At 32.6% G+C, this 19788-nt stretch overlaps 1 protein-coding gene across 4 annotated transcripts; it reads right to left on the bottom strand.

Annotated features, from left to right (window-relative positions):
* Nucleotides 1–528: 528 nt before the first annotated feature.
* On the bottom strand, nt 529–19413 carry LOC138322802 (protein tweety homolog 1-like). Of its 4 annotated transcripts, none has more exons than XM_069266914.1 (5): nt 19076–19413; nt 16396–16497; nt 15912–15974; nt 10343–10412; nt 529–8231 (listed from the first exon to the last, which is right to left on the bottom strand). In XM_069266914.1, exons 1-5 carry the CDS (start codon nt 19210–19212, stop codon nt 8157–8159), a joined length of 447 nt encoding a protein of 148 aa, XP_069123015.1. In that variant the 5' UTR covers nt 19213–19413; the 3' UTR covers nt 529–8156. The 4 variants fall into 4 exon arrangements, with proteins under 4 accessions (XP_069123015.1, XP_069123014.1, XP_069123013.1 ...); XM_069266913.1 differs by having other exon boundaries at nt 10343–10415; nt 19076–19402; XM_069266912.1 differs by having other exon boundaries at nt 15852–15974; nt 19076–19400.
* Between the last annotated feature and the right edge of the window lie 375 nt (nt 19414–19788).

Raw genomic sequence — 19788 nt, 5'->3', positions numbered from 1 at the left:
AGTCCAAATTGGGTATGTTTTAGGTACTTTGAGAATTTCAAAGTCCAAATCGGGTACATTTTAGGTATATCTCAAAAACCATAGGTATCTTTTAGGTATACCTAAAACGTACCTATTCTGATAGGTACTTTTTAGGTAGCTTTTAGGTACACTTTAGGTATACCTCAAAGTACCTATTTTTCCCCTGGGCCATGGTCTATTTTGTGACAGTTTTCTGTCCTTCTTGACTACGGGAGACTATACTTGACTACGGGAACTATACCAAAGTATAGTCCCCCGGGAATGAGCACGCGACCAAATATATGACGTCATAATGAATGTCATGTGACGTACTAAATCTATTATGGCCCTTTCCCTCGGGAACAGTTCTCCTATAGTGTTGTCTGGCGAGGTATAGTCCCCTCGTCTTCGACTCGGGGACTATACCTTGCCAGACAACATTATAGGAAAACAGTTCCCTCTGGAAAGGGCCATAATAGAATAATAATGAGATCATAATCCTTTTAAAACAACAACAAAAACTCCAAGTTTATTTCTCATACAATCTTATGTTTATTGTCACAAAATGTAAAGAAAATATTTCATATATGACATTCTTTGGTGGAAATGAAATATAATATTCTTCAATCTTGTTAAATCCCTGTTTACCACTGTCAATGAAATCAAAATTGCAAATAAACACAGAAAAACATACAGATTTACTAAAAAAAACCAACAGTACATCATATGTGAAAAGCATGCTACATATTAAGAGATAAATAATGATTTCCTAAGGATTACAGAAAAAAAACCTCACAACTCTGGCTTAACATAGGTTTCCATACCAAATTCTATTCTGAATAAATTTCATTGATCAATTTCAGCAAAATTCAACATGGATGAGATCAGAATTAATGTTCAATGTTATTTGATTTTTTTTTCTATGTCAGATTTACAAAAAAGTATTAAAAACAAGAATGGGTGGACTTATACATAAAAACTATTCTCTACTTAATAAAAGCCATGTAATTTTAAACAAGGTCAAGGTCATGTTCATTTTAACCTTCACACCAGGTCAAAGTCATAAACAAGTTATCTATACTTAGTACAACAGTCAAGGTCATAGGCGTGTGATTAACACTTGGTCAATGTCATAAAAGACCATCACATTGACCAAGGTCATACATATCTTAACTACCAGTTACTTTTGTCATGTATACCCTATGGAGAAGATGGTTTGATGACTTTAATCCCTTCATTTTGTTTTAAAAACAATGATTGACTTATGTTCTTTAAAACCTGATACTGCCAGCAGCTGAAAACAATAAGGTAATTAATGGTTTTGATTGAGTACAATACTGAAGGAAATGACATTATAATATTTATTTTAAACACTAAATATTTACAATGCTTTTATAATAGCATGCATATGTTTATATAATGAAAAATAAAATGAAGAAAATAACCGTTTAAAAATGTTCAAGCTGGTTTTGGAACTGATGATACAGTTACATGCATGCAGGATACAAAATTAGAACAAACTACCGGTATCATATACAACATATAATTCAGCTCTAAACAATAACAATACAGTCATATTGTTCAAAGGGCCATAACTCTGTCAACATCCTCGCAACATCTCCATTTTTGGACAAAATATCCAACTTAAAAATGTCTCTTTGTATACAAAAAGTATAAATTAAAGTCTAATAAAAGGATGCTTAATTATTAAATAATTCTGCTTCTACTGCTTTCAATTTGCTCATTTATTTTTACACATCATTTTTATTTAACACTGATTTTTACAAGCAAGTTCATACATAACAATTTCCTGGATGGAATGTCTATTAACTTCATGAAATTTTTAATTTTAGATGATACAATACGATACATTTCTATATCTGTTTATGGTGAAATTGTGAATGTGAATAATGAATTTACATGAAAGCAAGAATTCTCAAATATTCATAAAGTATATCCAATTTGAAAAGAATCCTGTTGAATTTACTGACATTACACTGTCCATTGTGAATTGACAACACATACCCGAGACACTAGTTGTCCTGGATTTTCACGGCTTTACTCAATGGCTGGGACTTTAAACATGAAAGCGAGATTCACAAGAACCACTTTCATCCAATATTGAAACATTCCTCTTTCTGTACAGCTATAAAACATTGATTTCAAAAAGATAAAGACACAAATATTATATTTTGCTCTCTAAGAAATTGCGAACACATTGATTTCAAATTTATAAACAGACAAATAATGCTTGTGGTAGCAAACAAAAGTACACTCACAACCGACATGTTCTAAAATCTTATGACTTTGGTTAAAAACAAACATCAGTAAAATGAAAAGAAAAAGACAACAACAATCTGGTTGAAATACATATCCTTATTCTCATTCCGTAAACAAGAGTAACTGACAATATCCCATCAGGAGTGGAAATACATTTTAGAATTAATAATCATTTTTTTTTATTTTACTTCAATTTTTAATTGAATTTTACAGTGTGTGAAATAGATCATCAAAATTCGTCTGGGGTTATTTACATAATGTGGTGAAATAACCTATTTATATGGGCGATATCACCAGACAATTTACCTAGAAATCATAGGTGTTTAATTATTATAAGGTCACTAGAGTGTGACCTTTTTATAAAGGTCACTAGAGTGTGACCATTATGAGGTCACTAGAGTGTGACTACTATAAGGTCACTAGAGTGTGACCATTATAAGGTCACTAGTTAAGGTCACTAGAGTGTGACCATTTTAAGGTCACCAGAGTGAGACCTTTTTATGGAATGATCCTCTTGAAGATAAAGACAGAACAAGAATCTGTATTTAAATCAGCTTGGCACAAAATAAGGAAGAGACATGTTTTTTAGGGAAAAAATAAAATACATCATAATGATAATGGATTACTATACAAATTAATCTCGGTGGTAAATAAAGCTTAAACATCTTATAACCAGAAGCTCTCCCCTCTCATTCACACGGACCTTCAACCGAACCGCCTTATAGAAAGAAACTCTCCCCTCTCATTCACATGGACCTCCAACTGAAGTCCTAACCTCCTTATAGAAAGAAACTCTCCCTTCCCATACACACTGACCTCCAACCGAACCTCCTTATAGAAAGAAACTCTCCCCTCCCATTCACATGGACCTCCAACTGAAGTCTTAACCTCCTTATAGAAAGAAACTCTCCCTTCCCATTCACATGGACCTCCAACTGAAGTCCTAACCTCCTTAAAGAAAGAAACTCTCCCTTCCCATTCACATGGACCTCCAACTGAAGTCCTAACCTTCTTAAAGAAAGAAACTCTCCCCTCCCATTCACATGGACCTCCAACTGAAGTCCTAACCTCCTTATAGAAAGAAACTCTCCCTTCCCATACACACTGACCTCCAACCGAACCTCCTTATAGAAAGAAACTCTCCCCTCCCATTCACACGGACTTCCAACCGAAGCCCTAACCTCCTTATAGAAAGAAACTCTTCCCTCCCATTTGGCAAGTACCTACAGGCAATTTTAACACAGTTAAACACACCTAGTGTAATACAATACAATAACTAAAATAACTACAACGGTAAATGGTTAGGCAACAAATAAACATATTTCTGATGCAACAATTTATAATCATAATGATGCCGAGAGAGAATCATCTAAATTGATATTATAAGGTTGAAGTCCTCCTGGGACAATATCATGGCATCAGCCTGTTCTTTGTATAAACATGAATTACAAAATAAGGTGTTTCATTTCCCCATCACATTGGATCCCAATTTAACATGAACACAAATGAAATATTTTAATGATGTAAAAAATCCCCTTTAACAAATTGTCTTGCACAGTGAATACACCATGATGGTAGCTTAATATTTTTCTGACTTTTCTATTCAGACAGTATAACTACATGTATATGTAAGATATTCTAAGATATCATTGTCTTTCACTTTATATGGACAAACTTATTATTCACAATTTATGATATTAAGGTCTTGATCTGCAGAACTTTAAAGGTGACCTTGTAGGAGTTCAAAGCTATGGGAAAGTCCTGAATTTTAAATTCATAACCGTTTTATCTTTATAATTAAAGTGTATCCTAAAAGGTCATCATGTCATATGATACAGCGTGTACATCCAAAGATACAACAATTCCAGGATCACACTAAGTGAAAACCAGGGAAACTGTCACAAAACAAATCCTTGGTTCTTCTCAATCTTTTTTATGAAATTAAAGCTCATTGCTTTTCAAAATTAAAAGCATCATTAAAAGCGGAAATACATTTTTAATAAAATAAATGTCATTTTTACTTTGAGACAAGGAAGCACTGATATCAATGGCACAAAAGAAGCTAATTCACAAGCTGAAAATGGCCTACACAAAAATAATCTATGTTCTACAAAAATGTGTATAAAGACAGTCATTATATGTATCTTACTGATCGAAGAGCTACTAAGGGAAATAACTCCTAAAGGTCCAGCCTAGTCTGTACAATCACCACCATTGTTGTCTATACATATTCACCATACCATTGTAACTTCTTAAAAAAGATCATATGAAAGAAATATAAAAATTTCATTACATTTCGTATTTTATAGATCATTTACTATACAAATACATGTAGTATTATATCATCATATAAAAAATTATATACAAATTAAATATTATCAAGTACCTGGTACACAAGAATGTTATTTCAATTTGTTGGTTTTCATTTAATTGGTTTACTTTTAATTAAGCAAATATATTGTGTTTATAAAAAAGAACAGTTTTCTATTGGTTTTCCTCTTGAATCAAGATAAGATTTTGTGTATTTGCCCAGTTTCAAGTAAATGGAAGGTTTACCAATGTATGGAGATAAATGCATGACTTTATGGTTTTGCAATATTATAGTCCTCAAAGCTAAAATTTGACTTTCTACCAATATTAAAGTCAAGATTGATTGCATTCTGATCGTTCCAAGTTGCTTCCCTTCCTTGTATTCCTTCAGTTGAGGGAGAGAAAAGAAGGGAAGTAAGTCTGATAGATCAGGATGGATCAACTGCTCCAAACCGTTATTTTTATCATTTCTATGAAATGACCTTTCTTTGTTATTTTCATCCTAAATAAACATATACCAGTGACAACATTCATACCAGGTCTCAATAACCATAAATTCACAACCTTAAGATCAAAATCTGATTACTCTCTCCTTCTGTAGCTGGACAGGCAAGCTATTATACCAACAACAATTTGTAGAATCTCGACAGTATATTCTTGTGCTACTTTAGAATACTTTTTGTTGACATTGAAAAGAGTAAATCTACATACCTAAGTAATAGCTGGATTATGTTAGTGTCTCATCTCTGTTCATTAAATTCTGGAGTAACATGGTCTTTATTGTAAGACTTAATTGATATAAGATCATGTACTCTATGACCCTCCTATAAGTTCTTGAGGATCACTTGTTTCTGTTTCCTTGCCAGCTTCTAGTTGGACAAAGTCATCTGGTTTCAAGTCAGTTATCAGTTTTTGACAACTGAAATTGATTTCCAAATATTATGCCTGTAAAACCATCAATGGGATATGCTAGATTACAGTTTTGATTTACATAATCAATAGAAGGCTTCTGTTTTGTGGAGTTCAGGTCTTTTTTGCATAACAATATCAAATATGAGTTTTATTTTTGATGTGTAACTTGATAGATAGATTAATCAAATGAAAAAAATGGCATTACAGATTTGATTTTCTTTAACTCAACATGATACAATTGCCAGGTGTTACTCTGAGACTGGATACTACCAGACTATCTACACTCGCATAGATACCTCTGTATTATAAACATGTACTTAGATGCTTGATGATTGTCTCTGAATAATTACCAATTCAGAGAAATATGTTTTAACACAATAATTTATATACAAAACAACAGAAAATCCTTTTATCTTGTACAGAACCCATGTAAAATATATATAACTTGTCTAAACCGGATGTCATCGGGACCAGCATATTTGGTATAGTCTGGTTTCTGGATTAAACAGGTTTATTACTAATATTACGAAAGAAAATACCATAATTTACATGGTAAGCTGGAATAGACAGCGATCTGGATTAGAATAGTGTCAGTTTGGACAGGTTACAATGTATATACTCTTTATGATAATTGTATCTAGATTTTTCACATCCATGATTCAATCAATAATTATAAAATGACATCTATAAAGGGGTCAACTGATGAAAGTCTGTTAGAAAATAAAACAATATAATCATGATTATGCTGGTGTATAAATATCAACGATCACCTTGTAGTTGTAATATCTCAATAATAGTCATTATGTCTAAATTCTTTCATATAATTCTCATTTTACTCCATATTCCATATACTTTTCCATATAATTCTTCAGTATATTTGGTTTTTACAAAATGCATCTTGATATGATTTTTTTCTTCTTTGCATAGATAAGGTTTTAAATATGGTAATTAAGATGTCATACTTCACTAGATAAGGTTTAATATATAGAAATTAAGATGTCATAATTCACTAAATCAGCTAATTATAAAATCACTATACACTGCTGTAAAAATTATACCACATACAATTATTGGCCTTTCCTATCAGTTCTTACAAGCTTTTTATATGTTACGCAATGTTTATGTCTATCAGTTCTTACCAGCTTTTTATACGTTACGCAATGTTTATGACTATCAGTTCTTACTAGCTTTTAATACGTTACGCAACATATATGTCTATCAGTTCTTACAAGCTTTTTATATGTTACGCAATGTTTATGACTATCAGTTCTTACAAGCTTTTTATACGTTACACAATGTTTATGACTATCAGTTCTTACAAGCTTTTTATACGTTACACAATGTTTATGACTATCAGTTCTTACAAGCTTTTTATAAGTTACACAATGTTTATGACTATCAGTTCTTACAAGCTTTTTATACGTTACACAATGTTTATGACTATCAGTTCTTACTAAGCTTTTTATGCGTTACACAATGTTTATGACTATCAGTTCTTACAAGCTTTTTATACGTTACACAATGTTTATGACTATCAGTTCTTACAAGCTTTTTATATGTTACGCAATGTTTATGACTATCAGTTCTTACTAGCTTTTTATATGCTATGCAATGTTTTTTCTAACAAAAGAAACTGTTTCTCAAACATATTTACTACTGATACTTTATATTGGTAAATTTCTTTCAATAATTGTTTACGTTACCATGGTTATTTCATTGGCTTCCTATGTAAGTAGTTATAGTTTGGTTACTTGTTGACATTTTTGCTTAACCATTCGAGCACTGATTTTTTTCTAACAAAGATGTGTATATACTTTTACCTACTATTTGGTCATATGCATAAAAGTTTATTTCGCTAACAGATTCTTTTAATCGCTGTTATCATCAACATCTTTAGGCATAAACATAAATCAAAGCATGATTTGGCATAAGTAGGATAGGATATAAGTACCAATAGATGTATGTTTATTCTAACTCCATAAAAAGAATAATAATAATAACATATTCCTCATTCTACATACCGTTACACATATCAACAGGAGTATTATGTAATTTAAGGTTAAAGAAGCCAGCCATATTGATTATCATGAAAACTGCATTCAACTTTAGTTTTAATTGAACTACCAGGAAAGGAAAAACTACAGAAGCTTAATACAAACCATTAGTAAACAGAAAGTACAGATAATGTTATATATAACATCTCCTTTTATCCTTTCCCTGGGATTTTGGTTTATATATGCTAATATAAAAATATCATTTGTAAAAAACAACCTGACTGATTTATTTTGTAAGAGTTGACTATTAAAAAAATTGTTACAAATGACAGTTTCAAAGAAGACTGTTTTATATAAAATTGGTGATGTGTACTTTTCCTGAAAAGTCTGCAAACAACTACATTTACAAAGATGAAAACTGACCTCTCACAGTGCTAAAGTGATGATGAGATTTGATATAAAAATGAAAATGAGACGTTGTTTGAGCAATATATGGAAATTTTCATAGTCTGTTTAAACAGATATAATTTCCAGGCATATACATTTTTCATCCTCTTGCATTGGATGTCCATATTTTTAATTCCTTTTTTTCCTCTCTTCACTGGTAGATATCACACATACAAATACTGATTATCTCTTTTCGGTTTCCATTGTTTGTCACTAGGTGTCACTAGAGTAGCGTGGTCGACCTGGACCAAACTGGTAGTTCTCTACAAAGGTTCCTGTCGGTCGATACTGTAACATAAAAATATTGAACACAAGTGTTAATATTCTGGCATTAACATTCTGTAAATCAATAGGTACCAGTACAATTGTGTTTTTCTATAATAGAGTTATCTTTCTCTCTCAGCACATATTAATAAATACCATTAAATTAATGGATCAATCGATCATCATCAAATCACTACCTGACCGTTAGTAAATACACAGAATCACTAACTCTACACAATGAAGACAGAGCCTTTTAACATAATTTGAGTGTAATCACTATCTGATCTGTTCAGACATGAATGTGTATCAATGAAAAATAACTCCAAACTTAAGAGTAAAATAGCTATACCCTCCAAAATTAATGCATTTTTTAACAATTTAAGACAATTTATGACATGAATAACTCAAGATGAAAATATAGCTGATTTCAGCTGAAGTCTCCAAAAATTAGGTCTGTACCGTAAATATAATAAGAGAGCACTCTTTCTCTCTCTGAATGCCGTATTTGTGGAAGATGGATACCCTAGTCAGAATTCTTTCTATGAATATTTTTGTGGTCATAGCGGGTAGACCAATAGATCTTGTACTAACTTTTAATTGATGGCATAAGACACTGTTGATGAAACAGAAAACTAGAGAGGAAATCTTAATACATGTATCAGTCTCAGGTACAAACACAATACATTGCATGTATATAGGGAACCACTTCTGAGAACTGAGATTACTGAAAAAAAGGGCTGAAAAATAAATGAACATCAGCATGCAATATCCTATTAGAATACAAAAGCTGACACATTGTACACATAGTTGGTCATGAAAAATCAGATAATTGGTGTGAAATACTTATGATATGCCAATCAGTGAGAGATGACATAGACAAACACCATAGTGTTAGTGTTAGAAATATATACTCTACTTATATACACTGTGCTTGTATTACAATTAACATTCAAATATTCTAATTGAATTAGTAATATTTAAGTAAATATTGTGAAATCATTTTGCTGTGTTTTTTTTGTAAATATGCCAGCTTTTAAAAAATAATTCTTATTCTGATGTCATTAAGCAGAACATGTTGATTATCTCAAACGTGTGAAATAAAAAATGATTGATTGAACTGTTTTAATTTTATTTGAAAGTAAACATAACCCTGATTCCGAAATAAAATGTAATCATGGAGCCATGCATTATAATAGAAACATGTAATCTAATCCCAAGGTATTACACTTAGGCTAGAAGTGTCTGTAAGTCCTATGTTCTGGGTGCCAATGAAAATCTAACGAGACTTGAAGATAGGATGGGATAATAGTGTACCTAAAACAGTACAAATCTGTGTTTTTAGACTACTATTTTAGTTCTGGTTAGATATTGTACATGGATATAGTAATCATTACATGTAATTATATTTCTCATGCATCTGGTCACTATCTACTGACCTTTTGACCTTGATAGACAGGTTAGATTTGTTTTTTGTTAGCATTGGTCCTGTAAGAGTGGTAGGAATAACATTTTAAACAGCACAGACACATATCTTTATATTCAGTAACTTACACACACACAAACTATCAATCTTTAATAATGTCCCTCATAAAAAAAGTTAAAAGGAAAATGATATGGAAGCATATATACTACAGTACTGTGTTTATACTGCTTTCATTCAATGTTTGTTGGAAAATAAAATCTTAATCTGTCTCAAAATAATGAGCCCTCCACCATGATAGACCGTCTGTGCTATTGTAGGCTAAAAGATACCACGTACCACCTACAAAAGTATGGACTGATACAGATTATTCTATATACACTCAAGAATCCAACAGTTATTTTGTCCTTCTAATTACAGGATCTGATAATCAGAATAACTACTTATAGCTAAAACTCACAACATGTCAGTAAGTTCTATAGACTCACCATTAGTCACTTGTCTTTAAATATTAAACTGATTATTTGGCTTGGTGATTTTCCAGGTATGTTCAATTCAAAGTTTCATTTCAAACTAAGGGGATATAATCTAGTATTGGAATTCAGCCGCGAAATTCTGGTGACCAGCCTAAGTAAATCCTGTAGAATAATAAATAGGTGAACGAGTGGTGTAGACAATACACAACATGCATACAGAGGCAGGTGTGCTAACTTACTGCAGGAGGAGGCGTCTCAGCCAGTGGCCCGTGCATAGGGAGTACCTCACTTTCTGGACCGGGGTTCAAACTGCTGAATACAAACGCACAATGTGTGGGTGAATAAATCCTACACCACATATATCCACATATAGACCACTCATACTGGTAATACATCATACTACATTCCACTCCCAGTATATCACATTCATACAGCTTCTATACAGTCAATTACAGTTTCTATAGTCCCAATTAATTAGCAGCTTTCAATGTCATGCAATATCAAGTTTTGAAGAAAAAACAACAACTAAATAATGAAGAAAAAAAAAAATAGCTGCAAAGTTTTTGGGATATCCCTTTGTTGGTTTGTAAAACAGAACCAAACTAAAATATTTGCTAATTTCAAAAATACCAAGAATTTTATAATATGATTCTACTAAGCTGTCAGCTCTCAAAGTCTCTGTACACTTCACAACTTGTGAATCACAAGCAACAATGAGAGTCTTCAGGTATGTCAGAATAAAGTTCACTACATATATCCCTATGTACGCTATAATTAGAAAATCATAAATATTCAGCTACCTTGAAAGATGACAAAATACATCCAAAGAATGACACACAATATAGTCATACAATCAACTGTCACTGACATCAATCATGAACCGCAGTCAATAAACACATGTATATCTTCACACAAAACAATCAAACAAACACTTCTGAGTAAAGATAGATAACTTGTTACATAATTATTAATTAGATTATTTCTTTTAATCTTGAGTATAGAAATCATGCCTTTCACAATTACAAAAGGAGAAGTTCTATTTTTTTGATTACATATATAATCTTTAACATTATAATTTTTTTCATAGTTATAATATCTTTATTGCATAGTAACGGTATGTATACTATTTTTTACATTTTGTCTTCCAAAAAGGTTAATATGTGATGCTGTCAAAGAAAGTGATAATATTTAGTAAAAGTACAAACAGCAAAAATGTGATAGAGAGACTCCTGAGTAAAAGACAACACCTCCACTAATACCTATGGTATAGCCTTGATGAGTTGTACCCCTAAATCTACACTGTATACACACCTACAGTATAATACAATCATGACATAACATGTATGTACACCTGCTTTAATAGATTGGAAACCCACAACAGGGTTTAATAGCTGTCAGAGGACAGATTTCATTATAACACTGGAAACACACAACAGGGTTTAACAATTATCAGAGGACAGATTTCATTATAACACTGGAACAGGGTTTAATAATTATCAGAGGACAGATTTCATTATAACACTTGAACAGGATTTTATAGTTATCAGAGGACAGATTTCATTATAACACTGGAAACACACAACAGGGTTTAATAGCTGTCAGAGGACAGATTTCATTATAACACTGGAAACACACAACAGGGTTTAATAGCTGTCAGAGGACAGATTTCATTATAACACTAAACAGGGTTTAATAGTTATCAGAGGACAGATTTCATTATAACACTGGAACAGGGTTTAATAATTATCAGAGGACAGATTTCATTATAACACTGGAACAGGGTTTAATAGTTATCAGAGGACAGATTTCATTATAACACTGGAACAGGGTTTAAAAGTTATCAGAGGACAGATTTCATTATAACACTGGAAACACACAACAGGGTTTAATAATTATCAGAGGACAGATTTCATTATAACACTGGAACAGGGTTTAATAATTATCAGAGGACAGATTTCATTATAACACTGGAACAGGATTTTATAGTTATCAGAGGACAGATTTCATTATAACACTGGAAACACACAACAGGGTTTAATAGCTGTCAGAGGACAGATTTCATTATAACACTGGAAACACACAACAGGGTTTAATAGCTGTCAGAGGACAGATTTCATTATAACACTGGAAACACACAACAGGGTTTAATAGCTGTCAGAGGACAGATTTCATTATAACACTGGAAACACACAACAGGGTTTAATAGCTGTCAGAGGACAGATTTCATTATAACACTGGAACAGGGTTTAATAGTTATCAGAGGACAGATTTCATTATAACACTAGAACAGGGTTTAATAGTTATCAGAGGACAGATTTCATCATAACACTTGAACAGGGTTTAATAGTTATCAGAGGACAGATTTCATAGAACAGGGTTTAATAGTTATCAGAGGACAGATTTCATAGAACAGGGTTTAATAGTTATCAGAGGACAGATTTCATTATAACACTTGAACAGGGTTTAATAGTTATCAGAGGACAGATTTCATTATAACACTTGAACAGGGTTTAATAGTTATCAGAGGACAGATTTCATAGAACAGGGTTTAATAGTTATCAGAGGACAGATTTCATAGAACAGGGTTTAATAGTTATCAGAGGACAGATTTCATAGAACAGGGTTTAATAGTTATCAGAGGACAGATTTCATAGAACAGGGTTTAATAGTTATCAGAGGACAGATTTCATTATAACACTTGAACAGGGTTTAATAGTTATCAGAGGACAGATTTCATAGAACAGGGTTTGATAGTTATCAGAGGACAGATTTCATTATAACACTAGAACAGGGTTTAATAGCTGTCAGAGGACAGATTTCATTATAACACTGGAACAGGGTTTAATAGTTATCAGAGAACAGATTTCATAGAACAGGGTTTAATAGTTATCAGAGGACAGATTTCATTATAACACGGGAACAGGGTTTATAATAGTTATCAGAGGACAGATTTCATTATAACACTAGAACAGGGTTTAATAGCTGTCAGAGGACAGATTTCATTATAACACTGGAACAGGGTTTAATAGTTATCAGAGGACAGATTTCATAGAACAGGGTTTAATAGTTATCAGAGGACAGATTTCATTATAACACGGGAACAGGGTTTATAATAGTTATCAGAGGACAGATTTCATAGAACAGGGTTTAATAGTTATCAGAGGACAGATTTCATAGAACAGGGTTTAATAGTTATCAGAGGACAGATTTCATTATAACACGGGAACAGGGTTTATAATAGTTATCAGAGGACAGATTTCATAGAACAGGGTTTAATAGTTATCAGAGGACAGATTTCATAGAACAGGGTTTAATAGTTATCAGAGGACAGATTTCATAGAACAGGGTTTAATAGTTATCAGAGGACAGATTTCATAGAACAGGGTTTAATAGTTATCAGAGGACAGATTTCATTATAACACTGGAACAGGGTTTAATAGTTATCAGAGGACAGATTTCATAGAACAGGGTTTAATAGTTATCAGAGGACAGATTTCATTATAACACGGGAACAGGGTTTAATAGCTGTCAGAGGACAGATTTCATTATAACACTGGAACAGGGTTTAATAGTTATCAGAGGACAGATTTCATAGAACAGGGTTTAATAGCTGTCAGAGGACAGATTTCATTATAACACGGGAACAGGGTTTATAATAGTTATCAGAGGACAGATTTCATTATAACACTGGAACAGGGTTTAATAGTTATCAGAGGACAGATTTCATAGAACAGGGTTTAATAGCTGTCAGAGGACAGATTTCATTATAACACGGGAACAGGGTTTAATAGTTATCAGAGGACAGATTTCATAGAACAGGGTTTAATAGTTATCAGAGGACAGATTTCATTATAACACTTGAACAGGGTTTAATAGCTGTCAGAGGACAGATTTCATTATAATACTTTCATGCTAATTTAAAGAATTTCATGTACACATGGGAAGAGTTGAGTTTGTCAGAGTAGTTTAGGACTAGACAGACCAATGTTTTCAATTTTATTATAGATTGCTGTAAAATTTCTGTCTACTTCATAGTAGGATCTCAATGAATTATACCACAGACGACATCTAGCAAGGCAAATAACATATTCTAGCACAGAAACTGAAACCTAGAAGTCAAAACACTGACAATACAAGGTTAAGCAATTGTTCCATGCCAGGGCAATGTAAAATGTGTAGGTCCTAAATAAATAAATAAATTTGTATATTCCATGATCAACTGTTATATTACCTTATTTACTTATATTGTAATAAAGACATTTCTTTGTATGTTAGTATCAATATCATTTCTATATATCTTAACCTATATCTATTATCTATATATCTCAGGACTCTGAAGAAATTCTATATGCGGCGTGGTGATCTGATGACAAGAGGCCAATGGGCCTTAGCGGTCACCTGAGTTCTGATACAGAATGAAACAAACACATATATAAACGCTATATATAAGCCCATCATGCCCTTGAAATCAGTCAGTGATTTTATAACTGACTTTTCAATCTATGAAGAGTATCTAGTTCCATCAAATCTGTGAATTCAGAAGGTGACTTTTGAAATTTTAGCCATTTTGATCAATTTTGGCCCGTGTGGGTCGGCCAGGACCAATATGGATATGATGTTAAAATACTATCTCAGGCTAATAATTTTATTTAACAAAGTTTGATTCATTTCCTATTACAAACGACCAAATAATGCCCAAAAATGTGTTTTCCCTTTATAAACTATAGTAAAATTGACCCCCTCCCAAGGGGGGAACGTGAGACCCCAGGGTCATATAATTCACAATTTTTGTTAAGGACCTTAAGACCTTTCAATCTATGAAGAGTATTTGATTCTACAATGTCTGGAATTTCAGAAGAAGATTTTTAAAGTTTTAGCCTATTTGACCCCTTTTGGCACCACCCCTCAGGCCCCTGGGGGGCTGGGACCATATAATTCACAATTTTGGTTGACCTTTGGATATGGAAGGTTTCTGCAAAATTTCAACAAATTTGGTTCAGTAGTTTTGGAAAAGAGGTCGAAAAAGTAAAATGTTTATCGCCATACGGCAGACGACAATGGACAAAAGGCAATTAAAATAGGTCACTTGAGACTTTGTCTCAGGTGACCTTAAAACCTGGAAGGTAGGGTACAGCGGGTTTTAGATGGCGTGTATGTGTGTGTGGGTGATAGGCCTTACACAAAAGTGAAGATAAAACTACATCGGCCCCAGTTTCAAAAACATTCCTTAACTATAGGAAATTCCACTTTATAGAAGTAAAGGAAAAAATATTAAGTATCTATCCTTAACTTTTGTAATGCTTTCCTACAGGAAATTGTTAAGGAATGTTCAAGAAGCTGGGCTCTGAAATCACCTGCTGCAGGAATTACCATAGTCATCTTTGACCAAATTATGCCTTATGCACTTAAGCAATCTTTGACCATACACACCTTAAAGGCATTCCCAACTGAATCAATATCAGCTTAAAGGGTTGGTAATTTTTTTGCTGACTTCTTTATTATAAGTAATTATACCATAAGTGTGCTGCATCTGTAACAGTGATAAGGATTATGATCTGTACCCATAACAAATCCTGTGTCTAGATATGACCAAGATCACTAAGAATCTCACTAAGCAATGAAGACCCTATGCATCCTCTAAAGCTTTCCCAGCATGCAACTCTCAGTTCCCTGGGTTTTAATAAAACCTTTTTTCTGTAAAGCTTTCAGGTGATGATGAGTGAGTGTTAAGATTATTACGACACATACTATGAGCGGTCGTTAGGAAAACTGTTGGATGACCCGATGTCCGGGTGTATACTGCCATACCCATTGTAAGGAGGAGGTCGGGGACAGAAGGGGTCGGCGTCGTCTACAGGCCGGTAACCACGTCTGAAAAACAATAATAGCTATAGATAAGTACCACAAATCAATACATTTTTCTATTATATACATGTTTTACACTTTTAGAACTAAAATGCATATTTATTTTCTTCATGAGTCGATATAATTTGTTTCTTTTTTCTTTTCTTTATCAAGAATCTTTCATCTCTATAAAAAAATCTGAAGGTTTAAATCTTCATTGAGATTTAGTCTTTAGAAAAGCACTCACTACCATATTATTTATACATGTATTACTAAGATAATCCCTTCAAAATAATGTGTTACGTTTTGAAAGAATTGAACATTTATATATAGTTAAAGACATAATACTGGAGGAAATGTAGCTATTTAGAAATTTTTATATTGCTTCTACATTTATCAAATACTTGTAGAATTGTAGGATAAAATTTGTGTACAGGAGAGTACATACTTCTTGCCGATGAGTCTCCAGAGCCTGGGTAGTAAACACATTGTGAGGATGAACATCAGTCCCGACACAGGCAAACACAGCAGGATTAACACAAGACCCAACCTGGTCACACATAAATACAACTCAGTTGGTGTCTCTATTTATCAGGAAAATACCAAAGTTCAGTTATAATATTTTATGTTATGTTAATAAAATTCTATAAACAAAATTCATCGAACAGATCTTCATATTTCAGAAATAAGGATGGTGAACAGTTACGTTTGATGTACCAGTAACTAGTGCTGTGCAACGTGAGGTATGTGATGATACAATACATATCATGATAAAGGGTTCACGATATAAGTATCGCAATATTTTGATAGACACTTCAAATGTCGTAGTTTCATCGTAAATGTGTTGTAAGGTTGGTTGTATTTCTGGAATATTTTAGCTTTTGCTTACACTCATTAAAAAAGAGGCAAGTTTTATTCATTTCCCATGTTCCATTATTAGATTCAGTAGACAGAACCTTGAAATAAGACCAGCAAGTGGCCTTATAGGTCACAGGCGTTGACACAAGTTTAGTGTTTTGCGCATTGTGGGATTCCGTTATTTCAATTGTTACAAATTAACAAACGTTGACGTTGACCAAGGGAGATAATCCAATGTTCAATTTTTATATTCAGGTATTGCGATACTAATAAATTGCACACTATGCATCAATGCACCACCAAGCAATGCAATACATGGATGAATCTGTGAATTGTTACACCTCTACCAGTAACTATAGATGTACAGTGAGATGTATTAGTCTCTCACTTAGGATAACGGTTTAGAGATGTGTGTAATATCAACCATGATAAATATATCTAGCACTAATAGTTACAATGACAATTTTCTATGCTAGTATAAAGAGAACAATGGAAGTGTTACTGGATGTAAAATTCTAAAATTGAATACTGATACTGTAAAACATTCATTAGATGTGTGTTTATACTGATACTGTAAAACATTCATTAGATGTGTGTTTATACTGATACTGTAAAACATTCATTAGATGTGTGTTTATACTGATACTGTAAAACATTCATTAGATGTGTGTTTATACTGATACTGTAAAACATTCGTTAGATGTTTGTTTATACTGATACTGTAAAACATTCGTTAGATGTGTGTTTATACTGATACTGTAAAACATTCATTAGATGTGTGTTTATACTGATACTGTAAAACATTCATTAGATGTGTGTTTATACTGATACTGTAAAACATTCATTAGATGTGTGTTTATACTGATACTGTAAAACATTCGTTAGATGTGTGTTTATACTGATACTGTAAAACATTCATTAGATGTGTGTTTATACTGATACTGTAAAACATTCATTAGATGTGTGTTTATACTGATACTGTAAAACATTCATTAGATGTGTGTTTATATACTGATACTGTAAAACATTCATTAGATGTGTGTTTATACTGATACTGTAAAACATTCATTAGATGTGTGTTTATACTGATACTGTAAAACATTCATTAGATGTGTGTTTATACTGATACTGTAAAACATTCATTAGATGTGTGTTTATACTGATACTGTAAAACATTCATTAGATGTGTGTTTATACTGATACTGTAAAACATTTGACAATTAACATTAGATGTGTGTTTATACTGATACTGTAAAACATTCATTAGATGTGTGTTTTATACTGATACTGTAAAACATTCATTAGATGTGTGTTTATACTGATACTGTAAAACATTCATTAGATGTGTGTTTATACTGATACTGTAAAACATTCATTAGATGTGTGTTTATACTGATACTGTAAAACATTCATTAGATGTGTGTTTATACTGATACTGTAAAACATTCATTAGATGTGTGTTTATACTGATACTGTAAAACATTCATTAGATGTGTGTTTATACTGATACTGTAAAACATTCATTAGATGTGTGTTTATACTGATACTGTAAAACATTCATTAGATGTGTGTTTTATACTGATACTGTAAAACATTCATTAGATGTGTGTTTATACTGATACTGTAAAACATTCATTAGATGTGTGTTTATACTGATACTGTAAAACATTCATTAGATGTGTGTTTATACTGATACTGTAAAACATTCATTAGATGTGTGTTTATACTGATACTGTAAAACATTCATTAGATGTGTGTTTATACTGATACTGTAAAACATTCATTAGATGTGTGTTTATACTGATACTGTAAAACATTCATTAGATGTGTGTTTATACTGATACTGTAAAACATTCATTAGATGTGTGTTTATACTGATACTGTAAAACATTCATTAGATGTGTGTTTATACTGATACTGTAAAACATTCATTAGATGCGTGTTTTATACTGATACTGTAAAACATTCATTAGATGTGTGTTTATACTGATACTGTAAAACATTCATTAGATGTGTGTTTATACTGATACTGTAAAACATTCATTAGATGTGTGTTTATACTGATACTGTAAAACATTCATTAGATGTGTGTTTATACTGATACTGTAAAACATTCATTAGATGTGTGTTTATACTGATACTGTAAAACATTCATTAGATGTGTGTTTATACTGATACTGTAAAACATTCATTAGATGCGTGTTTATACTGATACTGTAAAACATTCATTAGATTTGTTTATACTGATACTGTAAAACACTGATACATACATAGAAGTGTTACAGATTCCCTGTACTGCCTTGATGTAGTTCCGGTGTATCTCCCGACAGTTCAGATCCTCTGCCAGCACCGTGATGTTCCCAGAACAATACTCTAGTTCCTCCGCAACCCTTCGCATTGGTTCCATCAGCTGTCAGACATGTAAGTCATGGGTAACATTGAAGACAAGAAAGAGTAAACATAAGATCTCTCTAAAACTGTTTAATATTTAAAACTCTGAGCCAGACTTGATAATTTTAAAACTTTGGTGTTAAAATATCATCTATTTAAGGTGTTGATTGATTGATAATCCTACCTAAAGGAATGACATGGAAGGTGGACTCTTGGTCTGGGTTTTGGTCGGGTGAGGTAATATGATGATACTTACCTGTGGACTCTTGGTCTGGGTTTTGGTCGGTGAGGTAATATGATGATACTTACCTGTGGACTCTTGGTCTGGGTTTTGGTCGGTGAGGTAATATGATGATACTTACCTGTGGACTCTTGGTTTGGGTTTTGGTCGGTGAGGTAATATGATGATACTTACCTGTGGACTCTTGGTTTGGGTTTTGGTCGGTGAGGTAATATGATGATACTTACTTGAGGACTCTTGGTCTGGGTTTTGGTCGGTGAGGTAATATGATGATACTTACCTGTGGACTCTTGGTCTGGGTTTTGGTCGGTGAGGTAATATGATGATACTTACCTGTGGACTCTTGGTTTG

This window comes from Argopecten irradians, chromosome 5 (assembly GCF_041381155.1).
Source record: "Argopecten irradians isolate NY chromosome 5, Ai_NY, whole genome shotgun sequence".
NCBI classification, from domain to species: Eukaryota; Metazoa; Mollusca; class Bivalvia; order Pectinida; family Pectinidae; genus Argopecten; species Argopecten irradians.
The sequence above is the reverse complement of the archived record's forward strand: the minus strand, read 5'-3'. Positions and strand labels throughout refer to the sequence as shown.